Source organism: Brachyhypopomus gauderio, chromosome 1 (assembly GCF_052324685.1).
Source record: "Brachyhypopomus gauderio isolate BG-103 chromosome 1, BGAUD_0.2, whole genome shotgun sequence".
Classification (NCBI taxonomy): Eukaryota; Metazoa; Chordata; class Actinopteri; order Gymnotiformes; family Hypopomidae; genus Brachyhypopomus; species Brachyhypopomus gauderio.
In genome coordinates this window covers 40,721,279-40,747,179 of record NC_135211.1, presented here as the reverse complement: position 1 = coordinate 40,747,179, position 25,901 = coordinate 40,721,279, and the positions used below count along the sequence as shown (strand labels likewise).

The window sequence follows — 25,901 nt, the reverse complement described above, 5'->3', positions numbered from 1 at the left end:
TTAAATGAGAATGTAATATGCATACAGGGTTTTTGAAATGTATATATTTGTTTGTTTCATTATTATTTTCTGAAGTTTGTAAATAGTAGAAAGATGTTTCTATTAATGTGAAGGAAATTTCTAAAGATACGTAATCTTTCGTTATGCCTTCATTTCGGTAACCAATCAGAAGCGAGAGAGCCTGGTGAGAGGACGTCGGAAGTGTTGGAGTGAAAGCAGTGTTGCCAGGTTCGCGGTTTTCACGCCAAATTGGGCTTGTTTGAAACTCCTTCCGCGGGTAAAAATTCTGGGGTCGCGGGGTGCGATCGATGGCGATATAATACTTAAAAAGTCTCAATTTTAACACCGTTACATTGCTTTAACGGTCGACAATTACCTCCCCCCCCCGCTCAACAACTTTGGACTTTGGGCTAGTTTAGGCTTCTGAGGGGCGGATTTTACACTGACTTTAGGCGGGATATTTTTGTAGGACCTGGCAACCCTGGTCGGAAGTGTTGGAGTGAAAGTGAAAGAGAAAGGGAAGAACGGAGATACTGATGTGTGCGTATGAAGTCGGAATCCGCTATGAGAAGTAAAATTGTAAATATGTAACCCATGTATTTCTGACCAGTAAACATAGTAGTAACTTTAGTGACCAACGAGGGAACTTATAGCGTTACTACAATCACGTTGGGACTGTTTATGAGAACCTACTGCTAATCGCGGTGAAAGTAAGTTTCAACGTGAGTTCGCGATGTCGTGTGAAAACAGCCATGTCTTTCCTGGTGACCTACCATCCCGTCACCTTATTAGACAGAAAAAAAAATATGAATGGAATGGACAAGTGCACTTTGGAATAGGGGTCACCGATTCTGACGGCTGCTGTCTAAATATGTGACTGCTGTCCATCTCCATACAAACTAGTTAAAACCCAACCAAATGTTTTCAGGTGACTTACCATCCCTACACCTGTTAGCCAAAGAAAAACATTCATGAATGGAGTGGACAGACTGACCGTGGCATAGGGGTCACCCATTCTGACAGCTGCCAACTGTGACTTTAATGTATCTTCAAAAAATATTAAAAGATCGTTTTAAAAACGTTTTAGTAGACTATATTTAAACATTTTATTCAGAAGTGTATAATTACCATTCGGAATGAGGTCCAAATGACAGCAGCTTACATAACTTACTTATGAAAAGTTTGCTATTGTCAGGCGTATGTATTGGCTGACTTTACTCCAGTCGTCACGTGTAAAAATGTTGTAATGAAACATTCTTGTTAACAGACGACATAAAATGTAAATACACGCATCTCTCATATTTTGGCTCGTGGACAGCAGCAAAACGAGAAAAGAAAGCGCGTCGGCGTAGCTTACGCAGCATTCGTAAAGCGCTCGTGCCTGTGAACTGAAACTAACTGAAACTGCGAAATAGCGCCCTCTGCGGTCACAAAATTCGACGGTCGCAGAATTCGGTGTAACACCGGCTTAGTTTAGCATTATTTTATACGTTTCCTTTTCTATTTTATATATTCTACTTTACAAGAGTGTATTACTGGGAAAAGTATATTTGAATGCACTATTTATGAATCTTTTGTTTACTGGGTTTAAAGAGAACTAAGTGAATGTTACTAAGGATTTAAAGCTATACCAGAGGGGTATAGGAAGCTAAATATCAGTTAGTGTGTTGGAAATGGCTAGAGAAATGTATGTATGAAGCATATAGGTAGTCCTGTGTGAGTGTGTGTGGAAAAAAAGAAGTTAAATATCTGTATATTAGTCACTGGGTAGGCTAATGTGTAGAAATGGCTAGAGTTAGTGTGTATGTGAAATCTGTGTTTTTGTGAGTGCATGTGAAAGAGAGAGAGGGGGTAGGTAGAGCCCATGGGTTGTAAAGTGTTAGAAGGATGGGGGAGTGTGGGGGGAGTGGAGGAGGGGGGGGGGGGGGGGGTCACTCAGCGAGTGTGAGAAAAGCCACGCACGCTAGCCAAACAGTTCTCTATGCCTCCCTGCACCGCTCAGTATGGAAAATGAAAATATTCACTGTACACTGAATTTGGCTCAAACTTGGCACATACCACCACGATGGTCATCTGAAAGTGGATATCAATTTTCATAACAATAAGACATATTATGGCAGAGTTATTGAAATGTGAATTTGATGTGTTATGATGGTAGTAAATGGTATGATGGTAGAAAAATATTAATTTGTCAAAACCTTAGGATTTTCTCGCTAATCTTAGCATTTCAGAGTCTGCTGAGTATTACAAGGTGTGATTTAAGGTGATGGAGTTAAAATGCTAGGACTAGGATGAAAATGGCAAGTTATATATATTTGATAATAGTGAAAAAGTGGTACATTTTTGCAAAGCACATGTAATTACAAAGTTGCTAGGAATTCTGCATACAATCATATGAGTCCAAGCTTTTCTTGATAAGTGAAAATATGTAGGAGAAATTTTGGATTTTCTAGTATAGCGCCACCTAGTGGTGCAATTCCCTTCTAACATGGGTATGTCTTAGATCAGGCATGTCAAACTCAGTTTGGCTGTGGGGACGGATCCAGACTTTCTGTTCTCAGGTGAGCCGGATCAGTAAAAGAATGTCAACTCCAAATATTTAGCTTTGTTTTTCAGTACTATGCTTTATCATTCAGCCTACATTTTTAGCCTACCCTACATATTATAATCATGGATGAAAATGGATCTTTTCTAAGCACAACACATTTATTCACAAACAATGAAAAAAAAAAAAGATTTGAAAAGAATGCAGTTTTACACCTGAAGCAACTCACCACATTAACAAACTCAAGTGGGAGCTATGAAAAAAAATATATTCGCCTTAATAGTCATACTGCTTTGAAATAAATAAAAAAAGAAATACAAATAAAAGTTATAGCAGTGCATGGGTAATAAAATTAGACTACATCAGATCAAACTACTAGGCTGGGCCTACTGAAGCTGAGAACATACTGCACAATATTAATTATCTTTAATATGAAACCAGATGAATCTTATTTTTAATGATCTGTATTCATGAGTGCAAACAAATTTCGTGTCATCACACTTTTTTTCTCTCTCTCTCACTGCATTCCTGCAGTCTACTTGCTGCTGCTGGCTCCTGTAACTTGGCATCTTTTTGCCTTCACAAGTGCATCGATATTAGGTGTCAAATCCTGAGTAGCAGCACATTTATCAATGTCATTCAAGTGTTTATTTGTTAACCTTGAGCGCTGCTTTGTTTTATTATTGTTCATTACAGAGAACACCTGTTCACAAAGATAAGTAGTCCCAAACATGGATAGAACTTATGCAGCCATGGCTGTTAATTTGGGGTAACCTGGCACGAGATATTGATAAAACGTATTCAATTCCACGGACCCAAATTTATCCTTCATAGCAGAATCGCTTCATAGCGGAATTGCATCCTTTGACTGAAGCTTTAACTCGTGTCAGTGCTGCATGCTGTCATTTACTGCCCTCTAGCGACCGGAGAGAGCATTTGATTTGTATTCATTTTTTAAAAATCACAACTTTTGATAGAAATGAGCTAGAGACTCGCTTCTTTTTTTTGACATACTCAGAAATTTATGCCGGGCCGTATTAAATCATCCAACGGGCCGAGTCCGGCCCGTGGGCCGTATGTTTGACATGCCTGTCTTAGAGGGTGTGTACATGAACATACCATGTCAGTTTCATGTGTATGTACCAGGGGTGGGGACTCGAGTCACATGACTTGGACTCGAGTCAGACTCGAGTCATTAATATTAAGACTTTTGACTTGACTTGAAAAAATATTCAGAGACTTAGACTTGACTTGGACTTTTACACCAATAACTTGGGACTTGAATTGGACTTGAACCTGTTTACTTGCAAAGACTTGATTTTTTTTTACCCCAAATCTAAATTTTAAAACGCATATTAATATTTATAAAGTGCGACCCATTCATTTAATTTCCGTCCTTCTGACACAGACCGGTCCTCTGCTTTTCCACACTCTGTACGTGTGTGTGTGCATGAGCTGCAGCACAACCAATCAAATTAAAAAGACAACAAAAAAAAAACAAGTAAAAAAACGCTAAAGGCAGATAATGGTGCTACCGAGAGTAATTTCTTTTGGGTACATAAATTACGAAGTACTCAATAAAAAACTTCGTATTCTCTGGGCTACATTGATACCGCTTAGCTTTCTCGTGTATGCTATGTTGTGTCATGCTATATAAATCCAGTCCTTTAAGTGCATCCACGATTAATGTGCAGCGTGTTGGGTCATGATTGCCTGTGGATGGTCAGAGGGGGTCTCATTCAGAAAGCAGCTTCTGCAGGGTTGCCAACTTTTCAAGATCACTTGGAGTGAAATTTGAACCTGGAGGGGGTGGCGAACGTAAGTTGTTGACGGGGGGGCGGGTGGCGAACGTAAGTTGTTGACGGGGGGGGGGGGGGGGGGGGTGGGTGGCGAACATAAATTGTTACCGGGTAGGGTGTAAAATTGACACAAATTAAGTATTATATTGCAATCGATCGTTCGCCAGTGGTTGGCGCCAGAGCGAACTAGTAACTCATTGAATCATAGATATGGATCAGAGGTAAATAAACTAGATTTTGTCCGGCGTGAGAAATCGGATGTGTGGCGTGAGAGCGTGTGAAGACACTCAAATGCATGTCTCACACTCAATGTTTTATGTTTAAATGCTGTCGTTTGAGTCGTTGTTTCTCTGTTACAACCTGAAGCCAGAACTATTATTTGAACTGTAACCTTCAGATTTATAGTTTGTTAATCAAACAATTTGGGCTACGGGAGTTGACCACAATTAGTGGCGACCTTAGGTAAATGAGTTTATATAAAATTTGGGTAAATTTAACACGGTCTGAACTCCCACCATTTCGTAGGTAATTTTATGAGACTGATTACTAAATAAATTTGGCCAGCACCTACAGTATGAATATTTTTGCAGCTAAGTTTAACAAATTGAACTGTGCAATAAAGAGGTGTAATTTTAATAATTTTTTTAATATTTCGTGTTTTTAGTTGCACGTGTTTTATCAAGATTTGAGGAGAATACAGATTTAAAAAAGAACACATGGTCTATTATTTACATTTAAAATATACCTGCAACATTGGTAAAAAAAAAAAAAAAAGACTCGAAAGGACTTGACTTGACTGTTGCCTGTCTTGACTTGAGACTTGACTTGACTTGACTGTCTTTGCTTGAGACTTGACTTGGGACTTGAGGATAAAGACTTGGACGTACTTGAGACTTGCAAAACACTGACTTGGTCCCACCTGTTTATTGAAATAAAAACAGGTGAGAAAGCCTGCGCAAATATAATTGACTAAGATCCTACTAATGACCAGAGGTGTTGATTTTTCTAAAATAGCTAAAGTAACGTATATATATATGTATATATAAGTAACGTATGTGACCATCCATACAAATTAACATAAGGTAGATTTGTAGTGGACCAAGTAGCCAACAAAAAAAACAAACAAAAAAACAAAACAAAATGAACAAATGGAAATGAACAATGGAGGCTATAACTGTCTCATCTGGCTCCGCCCCTCTGTCAGTTTCCTTTAGCTCCGCCTTTGCCTGTCTTTGTCTTAGTTTTGCTTCTGTGTTTCCTTCCAATGTGCTTTTGTTGTCCTTTGTATGTACACTCTTGTGACTCTGTAGCCCCACCTTTGGTTATTGCTTTCACATGTTCCTAGTTTGTGCATATTCATAATTGTGAATATTTACAGCGTCTGTATTTATTCATTTGTTCATTCAGTATCTACGGGTCAATGTTCATTTATGCATTTGTGGGTCTTCCTCTCTACCTGTTCCAGTAAACTGGTGTCTGATGTCCTCACTGGTCTTTTCAGTAAACTGGTGTCTGTTGTCCTCACTGGTCTTTTCAGTAAACTGGTGTCTGTTGTCCTCACTGGTCTTTTCAGTAAATTGGTGTCTGTTGTCCTCACTGGTCTTTTCAGTAAACTGGTGTCTGTTGTCCTCACTGGTCTTTTCAGTAAACTGGTGTCTGTTGTCCTCACTGGTCTCCTCAGTAAACTGGTGTTTGTGGTCATCACTGGTCTCCTCAGTAAACTGGTGTCTGTTGTCTTTAATGGTGCAGGATGGCCAACATTCCAGAAGAACTGCTGTCCGTTCTAGAGGACCTGAGCACAAAGGAACTGGAGAACTTCCGGTGGCGTCTGACTAACAGTTTGGAAGATGACAAACGCATCCCAAAGGCTCATCTGGAGAATGTAGAAAGACATGACACTGTGGACAAGATGGTGCAGAAATATGGCCCAGATGGAGCTGTGGAGATCACAGTGGACATCCTGAAGAAGATGAACCAGAACCAGCTGGCTGAGGACCTGAGGACCAAACACGGTGAGAATAATACAGATGAAATCATATTTACTATTTAAACTCAATTTAATTTAATTTGATCACATCATCAGACTTAATATGATCACAGCATTAGTTTGACAGGCAAGGAAGTGCAAAATAAGAAGGAAGCGATCGTGTCTGTCTCAGGGAAAAGGGAGGATTTAATGAATAACGTGCACTAACATGAAGTAATTTGGACATAATCCAAATTAAGTATACAATAACCCAGCAGTCAACTGGTACATAGACCAGACATTAATAGACAAAAGATCCTCAGGTGTCAGGTTCCCTAATGGGCCACACCCACCAGAGAGACAAACATGATGTCACAAAGACAAGACAAACATGAAACATGAAGGTAACTGAGCCAGAACACAGATCAACAAAATGACATCTCAGACACATTCACACTAACTCATGTGTTTCTATTCCACAATACAAAGAGGGAATCTGACATTAGGATAGAACAATAGGTTAGAAGGCTGAACAATAATTACAAGCTTTATTGATGAGAAAGGCAGAGGTAAAGCTGCAGTTAAGGATGACCAGGTTTGTGCAGGTTTTGTGTGCTTTACTCTGACGTCTCCTCTCACAGGTGTACACAGATGTGAAGAGTCGACTGCTAAGAGTCCAGCAGGTAAATTCCACCCAGCCACACCTTTAGGCAGGAATACATATTACACCTTTAAACAACCTGCTTTAGATTTAAATTTATTTAGATGCTAATGAATATATTTTTCCATTGTACTCATTGTTGTTGGAGGCTGGATGCAAATGCAGATTATGACGAGGTTGATTTATGTAGACTTAAAAACTACATAAAGTGTATGGACATACAAAGACAAATCAAACATCAATCAAGAACACCAACTAATACTGACTGGCTTGGGAATCAAACCCATGACCCTTCGGTCACAAGACCAGTTCCCTAACCACCAGATCATGACCATATAGTTTATACATCTTAATGTCAAATAAATAAATTTTACTATTTACTATCAGCATATCTGAGGGGGTCATAGTTCATGTGGGTTTAGTGCAAACTGAATAAAGGTGTTTTAAAGGTGGCCAGAGATAATATCTGTCACGCTCTGGACGCGCCTTGCTGGCCAACTCCGGCCGCAGCAGCAGTATTTCATGTTGTCCTGTTATTGTGGTGTTGTGTTCGTCCCTCAGGTGGGCGGGGCCTATTAGGATCCCACCATCTGAGGGTCATTTGTCTGTCTATATATGTCTCGTCTTTGTACCAGTTGACTGCTGGTTATTTGGATTATGCCATGTGTTTTGCGCTGGTACAATTTTTCCTTTAAATCCTCCATTTTCCCTGAGACTGGAGTTATCACTTCGTTCTTCTTTTTTTTTGCACTCCCTCGCCATCACAATAAGCAAATAAAATAACTGTCATCATGTGTTTCTGTTATTTTAGAGATTATCTCTGGATATCAGCAAAAGCTCAAACACAAACTACTGGAGGAATATACAAAAATTTATGAAGGAATCTCAGATCATGGAAGCTCAACCCTTCTGAATGAGATCTTCACAGAGCTCTACATCACAGAGGGAGGGAGTGGAGACGTCAATAATGAACATGAGGTGAGACAGATTGAGACAGCATCCAGGAGACCAGCAACACAGGAGACACCCATCAAATGTAATGACCTCTTTAAACACAAAGCCATCAGAAGAGTGCTGACTAAAGGAGTTGCTGGAATTGGTAAAACCGTCTCTGTGCAGAAGTTCGTTCTGGACTGGGCTGAAGAAAGAGCCAATCAGGATGTCCGCTTCATATTTCCACTTCCTTTTAGGGAGCTGAATTTGATAAAGAAAGAGAAAAAGTTCAATCTGATGGATTTGCTTCATGATGTTTTCCCAGAAACTAAAACATTACAGTTAATAGACTGTGAAGCTTATAAAGTCATTTTCATCTTAGATGGTCTGGATGAATGTCGACTTCCTCTAGATTTCCATAACAATGAGCGCTTATCAGACATAACGGAGTCGACCTCAGTGGATGTGCTGCTGACAAACCTCATCAAGAGGAATCTGCTTCCCTCTGCTCTCCTCTGGATAACATCTCGACCAGCAGCGACCAATCAGATCCCTCCTGAGTGTGTTGACCAGGTAACAGAGGTACGAGGGTTCAGTGATCCTCAGAAAGAGGAGTACTTCAGGAAGAGAATCAGTGATCAGATCCTGGCTGACAGAATCATCTCACACATGAAGTCATCAAGAAGCCTCTACATCATGTGCCACATTCCAGTTTTCTGTTGGATTGCAGCCACTGTTCTAGAGAGGGTGTTGGGTGAATCAGAGAGTGACGAGATCCCCAAGACACTGACTCAGATGTTCACACACTTCCTGATCTTTAACATCAAACACAAGGACAGAAAGTACCATGGAAAAACTGACACTGATTATGACCAGACTAGAAAGAGTGTTCTTGCTCTGGGAAAACTGGCTTTCCAACAGCTGAAAAAGGGCAACCTGATCTTCTATGAGGGAGACCTGAGAGAGTGTGGCATTGATGTCAAAGAAGTGTCAGTGTACTCAGGAGTGTGTACCCAGATCTTCAGAAAGGAGTTTGTACTGCACCTGGGGAAGGTGTTCAGCTTTGTACATCTGAGTGTTCAGGAGTTTCTGGCTGCTTTATATGCATTTCTCTCCTTCATCTCCAACAACACAAATGTGCTGGAACAGAAAAAGAAAAGACTATTTAAAAGATCAACAATGTCTGACTTCCTTAAGAACGCAGTGGACAAGGCCTTACAGAGTGAGAATGGACACCTGGACCTTTTCCTCCGCTTCCTTCTGGGTCTCTCACTGGAGTCCAATCAGACTCTCTTACGAGGTCTACTGACACAGACAGGAAGAAGCTCTCACAGCACAGAGGAAACAGTCAAGTACATCAAGGAGAAGATCAGGGAGAATCTCTCTCCAGAGAAATCCATCAATCTGTTCCACTGTCTGAATGAACTGAATGATCATTCTCTAGTGCAGGAAGTCCAAACATACCTGAACAGAGGAGGAGACCGTCGTCTCCGTGAAGCCTTTCTCTCTCCTCCTCAGTGGTCAGCTCTGGTGTTTGTGTTGCTGAACTCAGAAGAGGAGCTGGATGAGTTTGTTCTGAGGAAATATGAACCATCAGAGAAATGTCTACTGAGACTGCTGCCAGTGGTCACAGCATCCAGAAAAGCTGAGTGAGTATTTTTATAAACACATTACAGCACTGGGGAGAGTTTCCCAAAAGCACCATAGAATCAGTACAAAATCATATTAAGACTAAGGACATTGTTAACCGCAAAAAAAGAATCATCACACACCTCTCTGTTTCTCTCTCTCTCTCTTGCTCTCTCTCTCTCACACACACACACACAGACACGCACCCACACGCAGACACACACATGTTCAGTGTATCTCACTGTAGGGAGTTTCTGTACTGGGGTTATTGATCCTTCCCACCAACAATAGAAACAGTTGAATTAGTATTAAAATGTGTTGGTGTAAATTCTACTGCACAGTCCAGAGATTCACATACGTTTATGTAACACAAGACTGATTAGCATGACACTCTCAATAACACTGTCTATAATTGTGTCTATAACACTCTCTATAATTGTGTCTATAATACTGTCTATAACACTCTCTATAATTGTGTCTATAACACTGTCTATAATTGTGTCTATAACACTCTCTATAACACTCTATATAATTGTGTCTATAACACTGTCTATAACACTCTCTATAACTGTGTCTATAACACTCTCTATAATTGTGTCTATAACACTCTATAATTGTGTCTATAACACTCTATAACACTCTCTATAATTGTGTCTATAATACTGTCTATAACACTGTATAATTGTGTCTATAATACTGTCTATAACACTCTATAATTGTGTCTATAACACTGTCTATAACACTCTCTATAATTGTGTCTATAATACTGTCTATAACACTCTCTATAATTGTGTCTATAATACTGTCTATAACACTCTCTATAATTGTGTCTATAACACTGTCTATAACACTCTCTATAATTGTGTCTATAACACTGTCTATAACACTCTCTATAATTGTGTCTATAATACTGTCTATAACACTCTATAATTGTGTCTATAATAACACTCTCTATAATTGTGTCTATAATACTGTCTATAACACTCTCTATAATTGTGTCTATAATACTGTCTATAGCACTCTCTATAATTGTGTCTATTACACTGTCTATAACACTCTCTATAATTGTGTCTATAACACTCTCTATAATTGTGTCTATAACACTGTCTATAATGCTCTATAATTGTGTCTATAACACTGTCTATAACACTCTATAATTTTGTCTATAACACTCTATAATTGTGTCTTTAACACTCTATAATTGTGTCTATAACACTCTATAATTGTGTCTATAACACTCTCTATAATTGTGTCTATAACACTGTCTATAACACTCTCTATAATTGTGTCTATAACACTCTCTATAATTGTGTCTATAACACTCTCTATAATTGTGTCTATAATTGTGTCTATAACACTATAATTGTGTCTATAACACTGTCTATAACACTATAATTGTGTCTATAACACTGTCTATAACACTCTATAATTGTGTCTATAACACTGTCTATAATTGTGTCTGTAACACTCTCTATAATTGAGTCTAAAAAACTGTCTACAACACTCTCTATAATTGTCTATAACACTCTCTATAATTGTGTCTATAACACTCTCTATAATTGTGTCTATAATACTGTCTATAACACTCTCTATAATTGTGTCTATAACACTCTATAATTGTGTCTATAATACTGTCTATAACACTCTCTATAATTGTGTCTATAACACTGTCTATAACACTCTCTATAATTGTGTCTATAACACTCTCTATAATTGTGTCTATAACACTGTCTATAACACTCTATAATTGTGTCTATAACACTCTATAATTGTGTCTATAATACTGTCTATAACACTCTATAATTGTGTCTATAACACTCTCTATAATTGTGTCTATAACACTGTCTATAACTCTCTATAATTGTGTCTATAACACTTTCTATAATTGTGTCTATAATACTGTCTATAACACTCTCTATAATTGTGTCTATAACACTGTCTATAACACTCTCTATAATTGTGTCTATAACACTGTCTATAACACTCTCTATAATTGTGTCTATAACACTGTCTATAACACTCTCTATAATTGTGTCTATAATACTGTCTATAACACTCTCTATAATTGTGTCTATAATACTGTCTATAACACTCTATAATTGTGTCTATAATAACACTATAATTTTTTCTATAATACTGTCTATAACACTCTATAATTGTGTCTGTAACACTGTCTATAACACTCTATAATTGTGTCTATAACACTGTCTATAACACTCTCTATAATTTTGTCTATAACACTCTATAATTGTGTCTATAACACTCTCTATAATTGTGTCTATAACACTGTCTATAACACTCTCTATAATTGTGTCTATAACACTCTCTATAATTGTGTCTATAACACTGTCTATAACACTCTCTATAATTGTGTCTATAACACTCTCTATAATTGTGTCTATAATTGTGTCTATAACACTCTATAATTGTGTCTATAACACTGTCTATAACACTCTCTATAATTGTGTCTATAATACTGTCTATAACACTCTCTATAATTCTGTCTATAACACTCTATAATTGTGTCTATAACACTGTCTATAACACTCTCTATAATTGTGTCTATAACACTGTCTATAACACTCTCTATAATTGTGTCTATAATACTGTCTATAACACTCTCTATAATTGTGTCTATAATACTGTCTATAACACTCTATAATTGTGTCTATAATAACACTATAATTTTTTCTATAATACTGTCTATAACACTCTAGAATTGTGTCTATAACACTGTCTATAACACTCTATAATTGTGTCTATAACACTGTCTATAACACTCTCTATAATTTTGTCTATAACACTCTATAATTGTGTCTATAACACTCTCTATAATTGTGTCTATAACACTGTCTATAACACTCTCTATAATTGTGTCTATAACACTCTATAATTGTGTCTATAACACTGTCTATAACACTCTCTATAATTGTGTCTATAACACTCTCTATAATTGTGTCTATAATTGTGTCTATAACACTCTATAATTGTGTCTATAACACTGTCTATAACACTCTCTATAATTGTGTCTATAATACTGTCTATAACACTCTCTATAATTCTGTCTATAACACTCTATAATTCTGTCTATAACACTGTCTATAACACTCTATAATTGTGTCTATAACACTGTCTATAATTGTGTCTATAACACTCTCTATAATTGAGTCTAAAAAACTACAACACTCTCTATAATTGTCTATAACACTCTCTATAATTGTGTCTATAACACTCTCTATAATTGTGTCTATAATACTGTCTATAACACTCTATAATTGTGTCTATAACACTCTCTATAATTGTGTCTATAATACTGTCTATAACACTCTCTATAATTGTGTCTATAACACTCTCTATAATTGTGTCTATAATTGTGTCTATAACACTCTCTATAATTGTGTCTATAATTGTGTCTATAACACTCTCTATAATTGTGTCTATAATTGTGTCTATAACACTCTCTATAATTGTGTCTATAATTGTGTCTATAACACTGTCTATAACACTCTCTATAATTGTGTCTATAACACTCTCTATAATTGTGTCTATAATTGTGGCTATAACACTCTCTATAATTGTGTCTATAATTGTGGCTATAACAGTGTCTGTGCCTCGTGGGAACCATTCCCACTCTCCAGTTAGCTAAACACCTCCACACAAAAGGTCACAGACACCAGGATGGGTTCAGACCCGTTTTTATATGGCAGGTGTGAAATTGTAAATGTAAATACAATTTACATGCTTTAGTATGCACATATACATAGTGGTTATGAATTCAGATTCAATATAAATCACACTAATTCGTTACATCGCTACACAATTTGTTAGCCAATCACAAATCACATCCAGAAGCCAATCCTGTCTGGGTCCCTCCCACGACTGTCAAAATTTAAACGATCTGCTGCGCGAGCAGGAGCTTAATCGCGAGCAGAAAGGGTGTGACTAATTTTCCTCGCGCAAGCAACTCTTTCCTCGCGCGCGAGAGTAGTTTTGCTCGCGATTATTGAATTGGATTTGACGCCATCAGGGTACTCAACTAAATTTTTCCGCGGTCCAATTTTGGGTGGCGAACGTAACACTCGTGATAGAGTGTTGTTTCAATAACCCTGAAATAAATGCTCCGGTTTAAAATTAATTCTCCCGTCAAAATTAATAAATATTTGAAAGAATTTATTCTGGGTCCGGATGGGATGGCATTTGGGTCCGTATCCAGTCAATCAGGAATGAGATTGGGTCCGGACAGGACAGGGGGGGGGGGGGGGGTGGTGGTGGCGAACGTAAGTTTGTGTGTGTGTGTGTGTGTGTGTGTGTGTGTGTGTGTGTGTGTGTGTGTGTGTGTGTGTGTGTGTGTGTGTGTTTGTGTGTGTGCGTGTGTGCGCGCACGTGAGCTTGTGCGTGTGAGGCAAGGTGTGTGTGTGGGAGTGAGAGAGATGTTTGTGTTCACGTGTGTGTTGATGTGTAAGTGTGAGGAGTTTTTCTCCTTCTCTCTACAGTCTGTCTAACTGCAGTATTAGAGAGGAAGGCTGTGCTGCTCTGTGTTCAGCTCTGAGGTCAAACCCCTCATCACACCTGAGAGAGCTGAATCTGAACAACAATGAACCAGGAGACTCAGGAGTGAAGCAGCTCTCTGCTCTACTGGAGGATCCACACTGTACACTGGAGAAACTAGAGTGAGTTACTTACTTACTGACTCTTTACACACACACACACACACGTGAACAAAACTCATTTCTTGATGTGATGTCCTTGAGACGGTCATAGTTTAAGCGCCTTCCACTGGAACCCCGTTTTCGCACGGGGGGGGGGTCCTTCATAAGGACCTTGGTTATGATCAGACGATGGTCTGTCCAGCATTCCGCACCTCTCATGGCACGAGTTATGAGAACATCCCTGATGTCACAGCGTCTCATAATGACTTAATCAAGTGCCAGTGTTTGGAGCGTGGGTGCATCCATGATGTTTTATACTTTGTCTTTTGCTGGAAGATGGTGTTGGTTATTGTCAGGTCATGCTCAGAGCAGAGGGTAAGTAGCCTCATGCCATTTGAATTGATCTGACCAATCTCATGTCTGCCAAGCACTCCTATCCATATGTCAGCATTTTGTCCCACATGTGCATTAAAGTCCCCAAGAAGTAAGATCTTGTCAGTCTTGGGGATCTGACGGAGAGCCTCATCCAATAACTGATAAAAGGAGTCCTTTGTCTCAGTGTCTGATGGCATAGTAGGTGCATACACACTAAGAATTGTAGCAAAACGGTTCTTCATCAGGGGAATACGGAGGGTCATCAATCTTTCACTAATGCCCACAGGAGCTTCAGTGAGTCTTGGCAGTAGCGTGTTCGTAATGGCCAACCCCACGCCATGCAGATGATTTTGCCCACCTGTTGGGTAACCTTTCCAGTAAAAGGTGTAGCCCATGCCCTCTTCTGTAAGAGAGCCTTCATCAAGGAGCCTGGTTTTACTGAGAGCAGCAATATCAATGTTATAGTGACCCAACTCAGCTGCAATCAGGGCTGTTCTTCTATGGGGTCTCTCAGATCCACCACAAGAGTCCAGGAGGGTTCTTATATTCCATGTTGCCAGCTTAAAGTTAAAATACTTATTTTTCCTGTTTCGACCACAGATATGGAATAACCCGACAGGTGTGGTAGCCTGTCCAGGTACAAGTTAAGCTGGCATTTTTTAGACCACCTTTTCCAGGCTCCTCCTCAAAACTGAGGTGAGCAGTGCGGTCCCTAAAAAGGATTGCTCAGTCACACAGGAGTCTGCCGAGAACAGCTGCCACTCAGCCCCAACTGTTAGCGACCAATACCCTGTGATAATACCCTATGATAATACCCTGTGATAATACCCTATGATAATACCCTGTGATAATACCCTGTGATAATACCCTATGATAATACCCTGTGATAATACCCTATGATAATACCCCGTGATAATACCCTGTGATAATACCCTATGATAATACCCTATGATAATGCCCTGTGATAATACCCTATGATAGTACCCTGTGATAATACCTTGTGATAATACCCTATGATAATACCCTATGATAATACCCTGTGATAATACCCCATGATGGTGAGGGGGCTAGCCAGCGGCAGTAGCTAAAGCAGAAGCAGAAAGTTGCAAGCAGAAAGAGACAGAAAGTTAATATACTCTCTCTCTCTCTCTCTCTCTCTCTCTCACACACACACACACACACACACACACACACACACACACACAGACACACACAGTCAATATCTTCTGTCTCTCACACACACACACACACAGTCAGTATCTCTTTATCTCTCTCTCTCTCTCTCATGCACACACACAGTCAGTATCCTCTCTCTCTCTCTCTCTCTCTCTCACACACACACACACACACACACAGTCAGTATCCTTTCTCTCTCTCTCTGTCTCTGTCTCACACACACACACACAGTCAATATCCTCCTCTCTCTCTCTCTCTCTCTCTCTCTCTCTCTCTCTCTCACACACACACACACACACACACACTCACACACATACGTCACTGCATGTCTGTCCTGAATGTACACATTGTCTGTGTTCGTGTTCACGTGTGTGTTGATGTGTAAGTGTGAGGAGTTTTTCTCCTTCTCTCTACAGTCTGTCTGAGTGCAGTATTAGAGAGGAAGGCTATGCTGCTCTGTGTTCAGCTCTGAGGTCAAACCCCTCATCACACCTGAGAGAGCTGAATCTGAACAACAATGAACCAGGAGACTCAGGAGTGAAGCAGCTCTCTGATCTACTGGAGGATCCACACTGTACACTGGAGAAACTACAGTGAGTTACTGACTTACTGACTCTTTATACACACACACACACATACACACACACACACTCACACACATACGTCACTGCATGTCTGTCCTGAATATACACATTGTCTGTGTTCGTGTTCACGTGTGTGTTGATGTGTAAGTGTGAGGAGTTTTTCTCCTTCTCTCTGCAGTCTGTCTAACTGCAGTATTACAGAGGAAGGCTGTGCTGCTCTGTGTTCAGCTCTGAGGTCAAACCCCTCATCACACCTGAGAGAGCTGAATCTGGACTACAATGAACCAGGAGACTCAGGAGTAAAGCAGCTATCTGCTCTACTGGAGGATCCACACTGTACACTGGAGAAACTACAGTGAGTTACTGACTTACTGACTCTTTATACACGCACATGCACACTGTAATGATCGCCCCTTGATGACGTAGTGTGGTTGCCCTACGCGCGCGCGGGACTTCTCTCTTCTGTTCATACTGCGTGAATGGTTACTGCTCTCTCTCGCTTACTTAGTAGTTGCTACTACTGACTCTGTCTAACCGTCCGTTTTATAGTGACCTTCAATATAATAATAAACTACGGACAGTGGTTCTCCATTTGTTTCGTGTCATATCTGTTATATATATATAAATAACCGTGAGGAATCCACCAAATCCTTACAAATGGCGCCCGAACTGTGATTGAACATCCTCGGATTAAAGTCTGGACACTCTTCGGACAGTTAGTGAAGTGAGGGTGTTTACCTCGTCGTGAATTTCACGAGGTGAGACGTTTTATGTACTCGTGGCAAAGTTGTTCGACGTGCATGAGACTTTTCAACGTGATAACGTAGCAGCCGAAGTTAACTACATTGACAGTGGACTCCGCGTATAGCTAAAGATTGATGTACATGCTAGCGGAATAGCACGGCAGCTTCGGTGCCTCAAATAGTGCTACGATGGAAACTACCACAGTGTTTTGGGTGGATTAAACATCTGAAGCGCTTGGATTTGTTTTTGTGCGTTGGACAATTTTTCTACGCCGATTGGAGTGGGACTTCAGGTACAGGAGAACCGTGTTTGTGCTACTGTGAGCGAAGTTATGTCCAACCAGCCAGCCAGAGTGGCTCCACCTTCATGGAGGGAATGCATGTAGCTGATTGATCGACGCGTCTGCGCGAACTCCAACTGCGGCATTGAACTTGGGAGAGACACAGCAGCTGAACGTTGTTGCCTACAACGTGGAATCCGAGAGCTAAGCGAACACAAACACATAATAATTCAGGTTGAACGTTTTGGTCAACACTGGTTAAAAAAAAAAAAAAAAAAAAAAAAAAAATCCCAATTGTTTGAACTGTTTCTATTCTTGCATTCATTGCATTCGCAGTTTATATATGTTTACATTTATTTGAATGTTTCAATTGAAAATGTCCTGCTTGTACAGGTAACTGGTTTTATTTTTTTTCAGTATCTCCACATCTGTTGTGATGGCTAGGCGTATTGACTCACTTTCAGGGGGTGGTGGTAATAGGGAAAGTGTACTGTCTGACAATAGTGAGTGATTGATTGTTCAGCGTTTGACTGCACAGGTAGAAAGTTTGCAACAACAGGTAGACACATTGACATATGCCTTTAGCATGTCTATTGTGTCAGGGCTGGCTCGGATGCCGTGCCATCTACATCCACAAGGGGCACCCGAGCCAGTCCTAGACTCCAGCAGCGCAATCAGCAATGATCTGTCTCACCTGTTGCCATGGCTTCTTAAGGAAGCCAGTGGAGACGGATCATTGCTGATTTGTTGTGGTTATGCCGTTACGCTCTCAGCCTCTCTCTTACTCTGTTTTGCAGCGTTTGCCTCTTTAGGTGTCTCGCCACCTATCTCTCTTTTCTCTCTTCTCTGTCTTTTTTCAAGTCCTCTCCTGCGTCCCTTACTGACCTCCCTCAAGTTTTCCTCAACCTGTTTACCTTCCTATCCCGTTGCTGTTCGTATGGGAAGGGTTTTTTGTTTGGATAGCCTTTTGCTATTAGTCAGCTCCTTCCCCTGACGTCCTTGTTTTTGCCTTATTTCTTTTTACGCGTTGAGCAGTCCGTGTTTATTCAGGCGCTCCTTTTAGTTCTGTTATTTATTGTGGCACTTGGTTCCACCTCTCTCTCGCTCTCTCTAACACGGTGTGTGCGTCCCTACCACCGTCGTTACAGAACAAATCAGCCTTAACATGGAACCAGCCGCTTCTAACGAAGCAGCAGAACTAAGGGCAGCCCTCTCCCAGCAGGGTCAGTTGTTAGGCAGCCATGACCAGGTCCTCCGCCAGATCATGGATCAGCTCAACAACGTGACCACTGCCATTCGGGCTTTAACACTAGAAGTCCCAGAGAAGGGTCTTTCAACACTTCTACCATCGGAACCCAGAGAAGGGTCGAGAGAACTGAAGGATTTTAGCTAACACCCTATTATCAGCTGCGAGCAGGCACTTTTGTTCTGTAAATAAGGCCATTACTGGCGCACCACAGGAGGGGGCATGCTTCAGCTCACAACTAATTGTTGTTTTCCATTGAGTTTAGCCATTTAGTTTCTAGTTAGTTCTATTTAGTTTATTGTATTTTATAATATAAAGGTTATATATTGTATTTAGTTTAGTTTTATCTGAGCAACAAAGCACAAACAATAAATTATTTTTTTATATTTTAAATAGAAAATTAGAAATTTTATAGCCAGGTACATGTGAGCAATGACCAGAAGCATTTGTGTCTAAGTCAGGAGGACTGAAATTTCAGCATGAGAAACATACAAAAGAACAACTGTTATGTTCCCATGCTTTTTTATGTTCCATGCTTTTTATTATTGCCATAAAATTATACAAAAAATACAAGGAATAAAACAATTCCACACATATTTACAATAGGCTGCAGTGCAGGGCTGTGTGTGTGTGTGTGTGTGTGTGTGTGTGTGTGTGTGTGTGTGTGTGTGTGAGTGGCATGTCCTTCTTGTGTGACTAGCACTTCAGCAGTCACTCAGCAGTCTGTCAGAACATGCCTGGCACTGCCAGGGTATCTCCCTGGTACATTTGCCACACGTGTATCTGTAGCAGTCGACACATCTCACATTTGCACAATTGTTCATGAGTGTTCTCATCAGAGCATTCACATACAACTATCTACCCAGTCTGCCAGTCCCTCATTTGGGGAGAAAGCTACAGTACTGTGGCTATTCCCACTTTAGTGACCCCATTTTGTTTCTCTTTCACTCAGACAATAAAATACTCCAATACAGTGAGGACATGCACCTAAGACGAAAATTTCAGACCCCTCCATGATTAAAAATTGTCTAAATTGTCTAAAGTGGGGAATAGCCACAATAGTGTAGCTTTCTCCCCAAATGAGGCAGTGGCGGACTGAGTGGATAATTGTATGTGAGTGCTCTGTTGAGAACATTTCAACTTTATTGTATATATTTCTAAACTTACATCATGTCCTCTGTAGCTGCTGCTCTCAGTCAGGCCCTCTGACTGCCTCTCTCACCTTATGCATGTCCCCTGCACAACAATGCAGCTGGGGGATGGGCAGACACACTCAGGACCAGCTTACAGACTTTTGCATGACCTTTTTTGAGGTGGATCATCACAATTAATTTGGTCATTTTTTTCAAAATTTGTTATTTTGAACCCACTTATCTTTTTTAGAAGAAAAACATTACTAACATTACTACATTTCTACCTGAGCCTGCCAAAGCCAGTGCTGAGGTATTTTGCATCCCATGAGGCCATCCTTTGTCATGCAGCCACTTCTAGGTAGACGGGGGGATGGGTGATAGTGTGAGCTATGTTGATCCATTGACTCAGACGGAGAAGAAAAGACCCTTTCAGAGAAATCTGAACTTTAGCTATTTTGACCAATAATCATGTCACCTTTTGCAGTGAGAAAAAAATCCAAAATTAGTACAAAGGAGGCAGACTTGAGATGTTTTAGAATTATAGTTCAAATAATGTCTGTGTCAGTTTTATAATAAAGAGAAAGATGACTGTAGCCACCTACATGTGGATGAAAATTCATGTCACCACACATTTCACTTACTCTGTTGACTGAGAAGCAAGGATAGCAAAGGTTTCCAGTACACAGCAGGCTTTGGACATGATCCTGGAGGGGCCGTGGGCGGGTGGGGTTCCCTGGTCTTTCTCTGCCTGCCTCTGGCCTCTGGGGCCTTGCTAATAAGTACATTATGTACATTTATCCTATGTTGCACTTACATAAACACACACACTCACACACACATACATCAGTCATTTGTGCTGTATGTCTTACTTTCTGCTCTTCATTTAGTAGCAGCAGTTGGTGAATCATTGCAGTGGTCATTTGAGCTGTTTTTTCTGCTCTTCTGTCTTTTCCCTTTTTACTTTCTCTCCCCTTGTTTTCTCTCCCCTTCTTTTCTCTCCTGTCCTGTATGGTTCACCTAACCCCAATTGTTTTTATCACTATTGTACTGTATTATACAGAATTGTTTTCTTTTGATCCTTACATGAAAACAAAGTTGTCCTCCAAAGGTGAAAGGTTGGAGGTGGGCCAAAAAAAAAGTTTGAAAAGCCCATATGAAGCAATTTTCAAGCCTAGGGTCACAAACGTCACACACAACACATTGTTAGTTTTCAGAGAGTAGTGAAAATCTGTAGTAGTGATATCTCTTTTGGTAAGATTTCCTAAATTTCCTATTTTTGTTTGCTGGTTATGGCTGTATTTGGAAGAGACACACTGCAAAATCTTGATCTTGATAAGTTAAAATTGCTCAATAATATTATTCTATTTTAAGTAGCTGAGGGTTTTTTGTATACATTTATGTAAAAACATTTATACCTATTAGCAGTTTTTCAAAAGACAAAACTACTTAAAATAAGGTTAAAAATATCAGAGCCATTTTGACTAATCAATATGCCACCTATATGCCATTATAATTCAAATATTATGTTTGTGTCAATTTCACATTATTTCAACCTTTCACAAATCAAATCTCAAACATATGGTTCTGTAGATGAGGAGACTTATTGCAAGAGATCTTGCACAGTCTCATATGGCAGTCAAGGAGGTGCAAGCTTTAAGCAGGAACCACCCATACCTGACACACGCCTCATTTACATAACACTGGAGGCAAGTTCAGCTCTTCTCCCCCCTGCTGATTCCTCAGGCAATGGGCACTTTTGCAAATGAATGGATGTTAATTGGAGCCACCAGAGGTGTCAGTTTGGACTAAGGTTCTTTGGACCCTCTTTTGGGACTTCAGGGGGGTGGTTGAAATTTCAGGGACTTCTAGTGTTAAGTAACCCGTCTCCCGCTCATCGGGATCCGCCTCCCGCAAGCCCAGCCGAACCCGCAGCAGCCCCGCGGCACTTCGAGCCTACTCTCCCCGCCCCGGCTCGCTATTCAGGGGATCCCGAAGGGTGTAGGGGTTTTCTACTACAGTGTTCGCTTGTATTCGAACAGCAACCTCTACGCTTCCCTACCGAGCGCGCAAAAATAGCATACGTGATAGCCTTACTTACAGACAAAGCCCTGGCTTGGGCAACCCCCGTATGGGAAAAACAGAACGAAGTTTGTGCTACTTACGATAGCTTCTCCCGGGCCATGAAAGGAGCCTTCTACCATCCCTCGTCGGGCGGGGTTGTCGGTCAGCGGCTTCTGCGTCTCAAGCAGGGAAATCGGTCCGTAGCAGAGTACTCCATAGAGTTTCGCACGTTGGCGGCCGAAAGTGGTTGGGGTTCGGACTCTCTCATGTCCGTGTTTTTGGAAGGGCTAACGGAGGAGTTGAAGGACGAACCAGCTCTCCGCGACCCTCCGTCTGATCTAGAAACGCTGATCAGCCTGACGGTACGGCTCGATAACCGCCAGCGCGAGCGCAAAAACACCAAGAAGCATTACCATCGCGAAACACCCCGCATGCCTGACGTTGTGCAGTCCGGTGAAACCAATAATCCCAGTAGTGAACCGCAACCCATGCAGCTCGGTCATACACGCCTGTCACGGCAGGAAAGACAGGCGCGTTTACAGGGGGGGGCGGTGTCTGTACTGCGGGGGCGGGGGACACCAACGTACCAAATGCCCCGAGCTGCAGGGAAAAGACATGACCCACCAGTAGACGGGAAGGCTCTGGCGGGTCGTAACACAAGTCCTCCCACAACCGGTTTATCCATTCACGTTTCATTGTCGTGGCATAAATCACAGGAAAAGCGCTTTATGGCTTTTATTGATTCTGGTGCCGCGGCAAATTTTATCGACAGCTCTTTAGCGCAGGAATTACAAATCCCTCTGGTTCGCCTTGAAAAACCCCTCGCTGTCGCCGCGGTGGACGGCCGCGCCCTTATCTCCGGCGGTATCGACCGCCAAACCATACCGCTGGAGATGCACGTCGGGGAGCACGTTGAGTTAGTCACCCTATATGTCATCAGCGCCCCTCACATGCCGCTCATACTAGGGTTTCCATGGCTACAACGACACAACCCTGACATAGACTGGCTCTCGCGCAGTATCGGGTCTTGGGGTGCTATGTGCAAAAACACATGTCGTAAGAGCCTCCCTGCTTCTTCTGCTGAAAAGCCGGTCGAGATCGTTGACCTGTCCTCTGTCCCTGCTGAGTACCACGACCTCCAAGCGGTGTTCAGCAAAAAGAAGGCCAGTTTTCTTCCGCCTCACAGGTCTTACGACATCGCCATTGACCTACTTCCCGGGTCTAGTCCTCCTAGGGGTTGTCTCTTCTCTTTGGCCGCCCCCGAGCGAAGAGCCATGGAAACGTACATCCAGGAGGCATTAGCCGCTGGGTTCATACGGCCCTCCACGTCTCCAGCCGGTGCTGGCTTTTTCTTTGTCGGCAAGAAAGATGGTGGGTTGAGGCCGTGCATTGATTACAGGGGTCTCAATAAGATAACAGTCAAAGACCGTCACCCCCTGCCACTTATGTCAACGGCCTTTGAGGCACTCCAACAAGCCACCATCTTCACTAAGCTAGACCTTCGGAGTGCCTACAACCTAGTGAGGGTCAGAGAGGGGGATGAGTGGAAGACAGCCTTCATCACACCATCGGATCACTACGAGTACCTTGTGATGCCGTTTGGTCTGATGAACGCCCCGGCTGTCTTCCAGAGACTTATTAATGAGGTGTTGCATGAGGCTCTCGACCGGTACGCCTTCGTGTATCTGGACGACATCCTCATTTACAGTAGTTCACGGTCTGAGCACGTCAAACACGTCAGGAGGGTTCTCCAACTTCTGTTGGAGAACCACCTGTTCGTTAAATTAGAAAAATCCCTGTTTCACGTCCAGGAGGTGGCCTTTTTGGGCTACAGAACAGCCCAAAACGCTCTTGCCATGGATCCTGCTAAGATCCGAGCAGTCGCCGAATGGCCCATTCCCACATCGCTTCGTTTGGTTCAACGGTTCTTGGGGTTCGCTAATTTCTACCGTCGCTTTATAAAGAACTACAGCACTCTGGCTGGTCCCCTCATTGCGCTTACCAAGAAAACTCCGGGTCCCTTTGTCTGGTCTCCTGCGGCCCAGAAGTCTTTTGATAAGCTCAAGGAGCAGTTTACCTCGGCGCCTGTTCTGTGCATGCCTAACCCCGACCTACCGTTTGTGGTGGAAGTCGATGCGTCTGACTACGGGGTTGGGGCCGTCCTTTCCCAGAGAACGGGTACGCCGCTTAAGCTCCACCCTTGTGCTTATTACTCACACCGTATGTCTCCTGCCGAGCGTAATTACGATGTGGGTGATAAGGAACTCTTGGCTGTAAAGCTAGCCCTGGAAGAATGGCGGCATTGGCTGGAGGGGGCCAAGCACCCATTTCTTGTGTGGACAGACCACAAGAACTTGGCCTACCTCCAGCAAGCCAAAAGGCTCAATCCCCGTCAGGCCAGGTGGTCGCTTTTCTTTGGGCGCTTCGAGTTTACCCTCTCCTATCGCCCAGGGACTAAAAACGTTAAGCCCGATGCTCTCTCTCATCAATGGGAGACACCCCCCGACTCCACCGAGCCCGGTACGGTCATTCCCGCCTCCAAAATCGTTGCGCCCATTCAATGGGAGGTCGAGACCGCCGTTAAACGGGCGTTAGCAGCCGATCCTGGCCCAGGTGGTGAGCCATCGGGTCGTCTCTTTGTCCACCCTAACCTGCGAAAGAAGGTCATGGAATGGGGTCACAACTCACCCTTTGCTGCGCATCCTGGCTCTCGTCGTACGGCAGAACTTATTCGTAGACGGTTTTGGTGGCCGGGGATTGATAAGGACGTTAGCGACTTCGTTTCGACCTGTGTCACGTGCGTACAAAATAAAACGACCCACTCTAAGCCCTCGGGTCTTCTTCGCCCCCTGCCTATTCCATCCAGGCCCTGGACTCACGCCTCTTTAGACTTCGTTACGGGGTTGCCACCCTCCCGTGGCAACACTACCATATTAGTTATCGTGGACAGGTTCTCCAAGGTAGCTAGGTTCGTAGCCCTCCCCAAGCTCCCGTCTGCCAAAGAGACCGCCTCGCTCTTCCTGCACCATATTGTCAGGCATTTTGGGTTCCCCGTCGACGTGGTTTTCGATCGTGGGCCGCAATTCACTAGCCGGTTTTGGGGGGCTTTTCTGGGTCTGCTTAACGCCAAGGCCAGTCTGTCCTCGGGTTTCCATCCCCAAACCAACGGTCAGACCGAGAGGACCAATCAGGACCTGGAGCAGACTCTCAGGTGCCTGGCGTCCTCCAACCCCTCCTCCTGGGCTGACCAGCTCCTCTGGGCCGAATACGCCCACAACACCCTATGGCACTCTGCCCTCGGGATGTCACCTTTTGAGTGTCTCTATGGCTATGCCCCTCCTATGTTTGCTGACCAGGAGGACGAGGTGGCGGTTCCGGGTGCCCGTGCCTTGGTGCGGCGGTGCCGGTTGGCGTGGAGTAAGGCCCGTAGGGCCCTTCTGTCTGCCTCAGCCGGTTACCGTCGCAACGCTGACAAGCACCGTCTTCCGGCTTTGTCTTTCCGCCCCGGGCAGCGGGTCTGGCTTTCCGCCAAGGATCTGCCGGTCCGTGGTGGAACCAAGAAGCTGGCCCCTCGGTTCCTGGGTCCCTTCAAGGTGGACAGGCGGATCAATCCCGTCTCTTACCGGCTGCTGCTCCCTCCTTCCATGAGGGTCCATCCGGTGTTCCACGTCTCGCGTCTCCGCCCTGTTTTGTGTCACATGCCCCGTGCTCCGGCCCCGCCGCCTCCCCGCATGGTTGACGGCGGTCCGGTGTACACCGTTTCTCGGTTGTTGGATCACCGCCGTGTTCGTGGTCGGGACCAGTACCTCGTTGACTGGGCGGGTTACGGGCCCGAGGAACGGTCGTGGGTCCCCGCCTCTCGGGTTGTCGACCGCTCTCTTATTCGTGACTTCCGTCGTGACAGGGCTGTCGCTCTGGGCCCGCGGGGTCTCGGGCCTAGAGGGGGGGGCTCTGTCAGGGCTGGCTCGGATGCCGTGCCATCTACATCCACAAGGGGCAACCGAGCCAGTCCTAGACTCCAGCAGCGCAATCAGCAATGATCTGTCTCACCTGTTGCCATGGCTTCTTAAGGAAGCCAGTGGAGACGGATCATTGCTGATTCGTTGTGGTTATGCCGTTA

General features: G+C 42.7%; 1 protein-coding gene across 1 annotated transcript in view; it reads left to right on the top strand.

Annotated features, from left to right (window-relative positions):
* Positions 1 to 505: 505 nt before the first annotated feature.
* The window catches only part of LOC143520653 (NACHT, LRR and PYD domains-containing protein 3-like), a 41,840-nt gene continuing 16,444 nt past the window's right edge, over positions 506 to 25,901 (top strand). The window contains exons 1-7 of the mRNA XM_077013580.1: positions 506 to 540; positions 6,094 to 6,356; positions 6,952 to 6,993; positions 7,783 to 9,553; positions 14,027 to 14,203; positions 16,150 to 16,326; positions 16,496 to 16,672. Coding sequence (XP_076869695.1) covers positions 6,095 to 6,356; positions 6,952 to 6,993; positions 7,783 to 9,553; positions 14,027 to 14,203; positions 16,150 to 16,326; positions 16,496 to 16,672 — 2,606 coding nt within the window. The 5' untranslated portion in view covers positions 506 to 540; position 6,094. The remainder of the gene's footprint in view (positions 541 to 6,093; positions 6,357 to 6,951; positions 6,994 to 7,782; positions 9,554 to 14,026; positions 14,204 to 16,149; positions 16,327 to 16,495; positions 16,673 to 25,901) is intronic.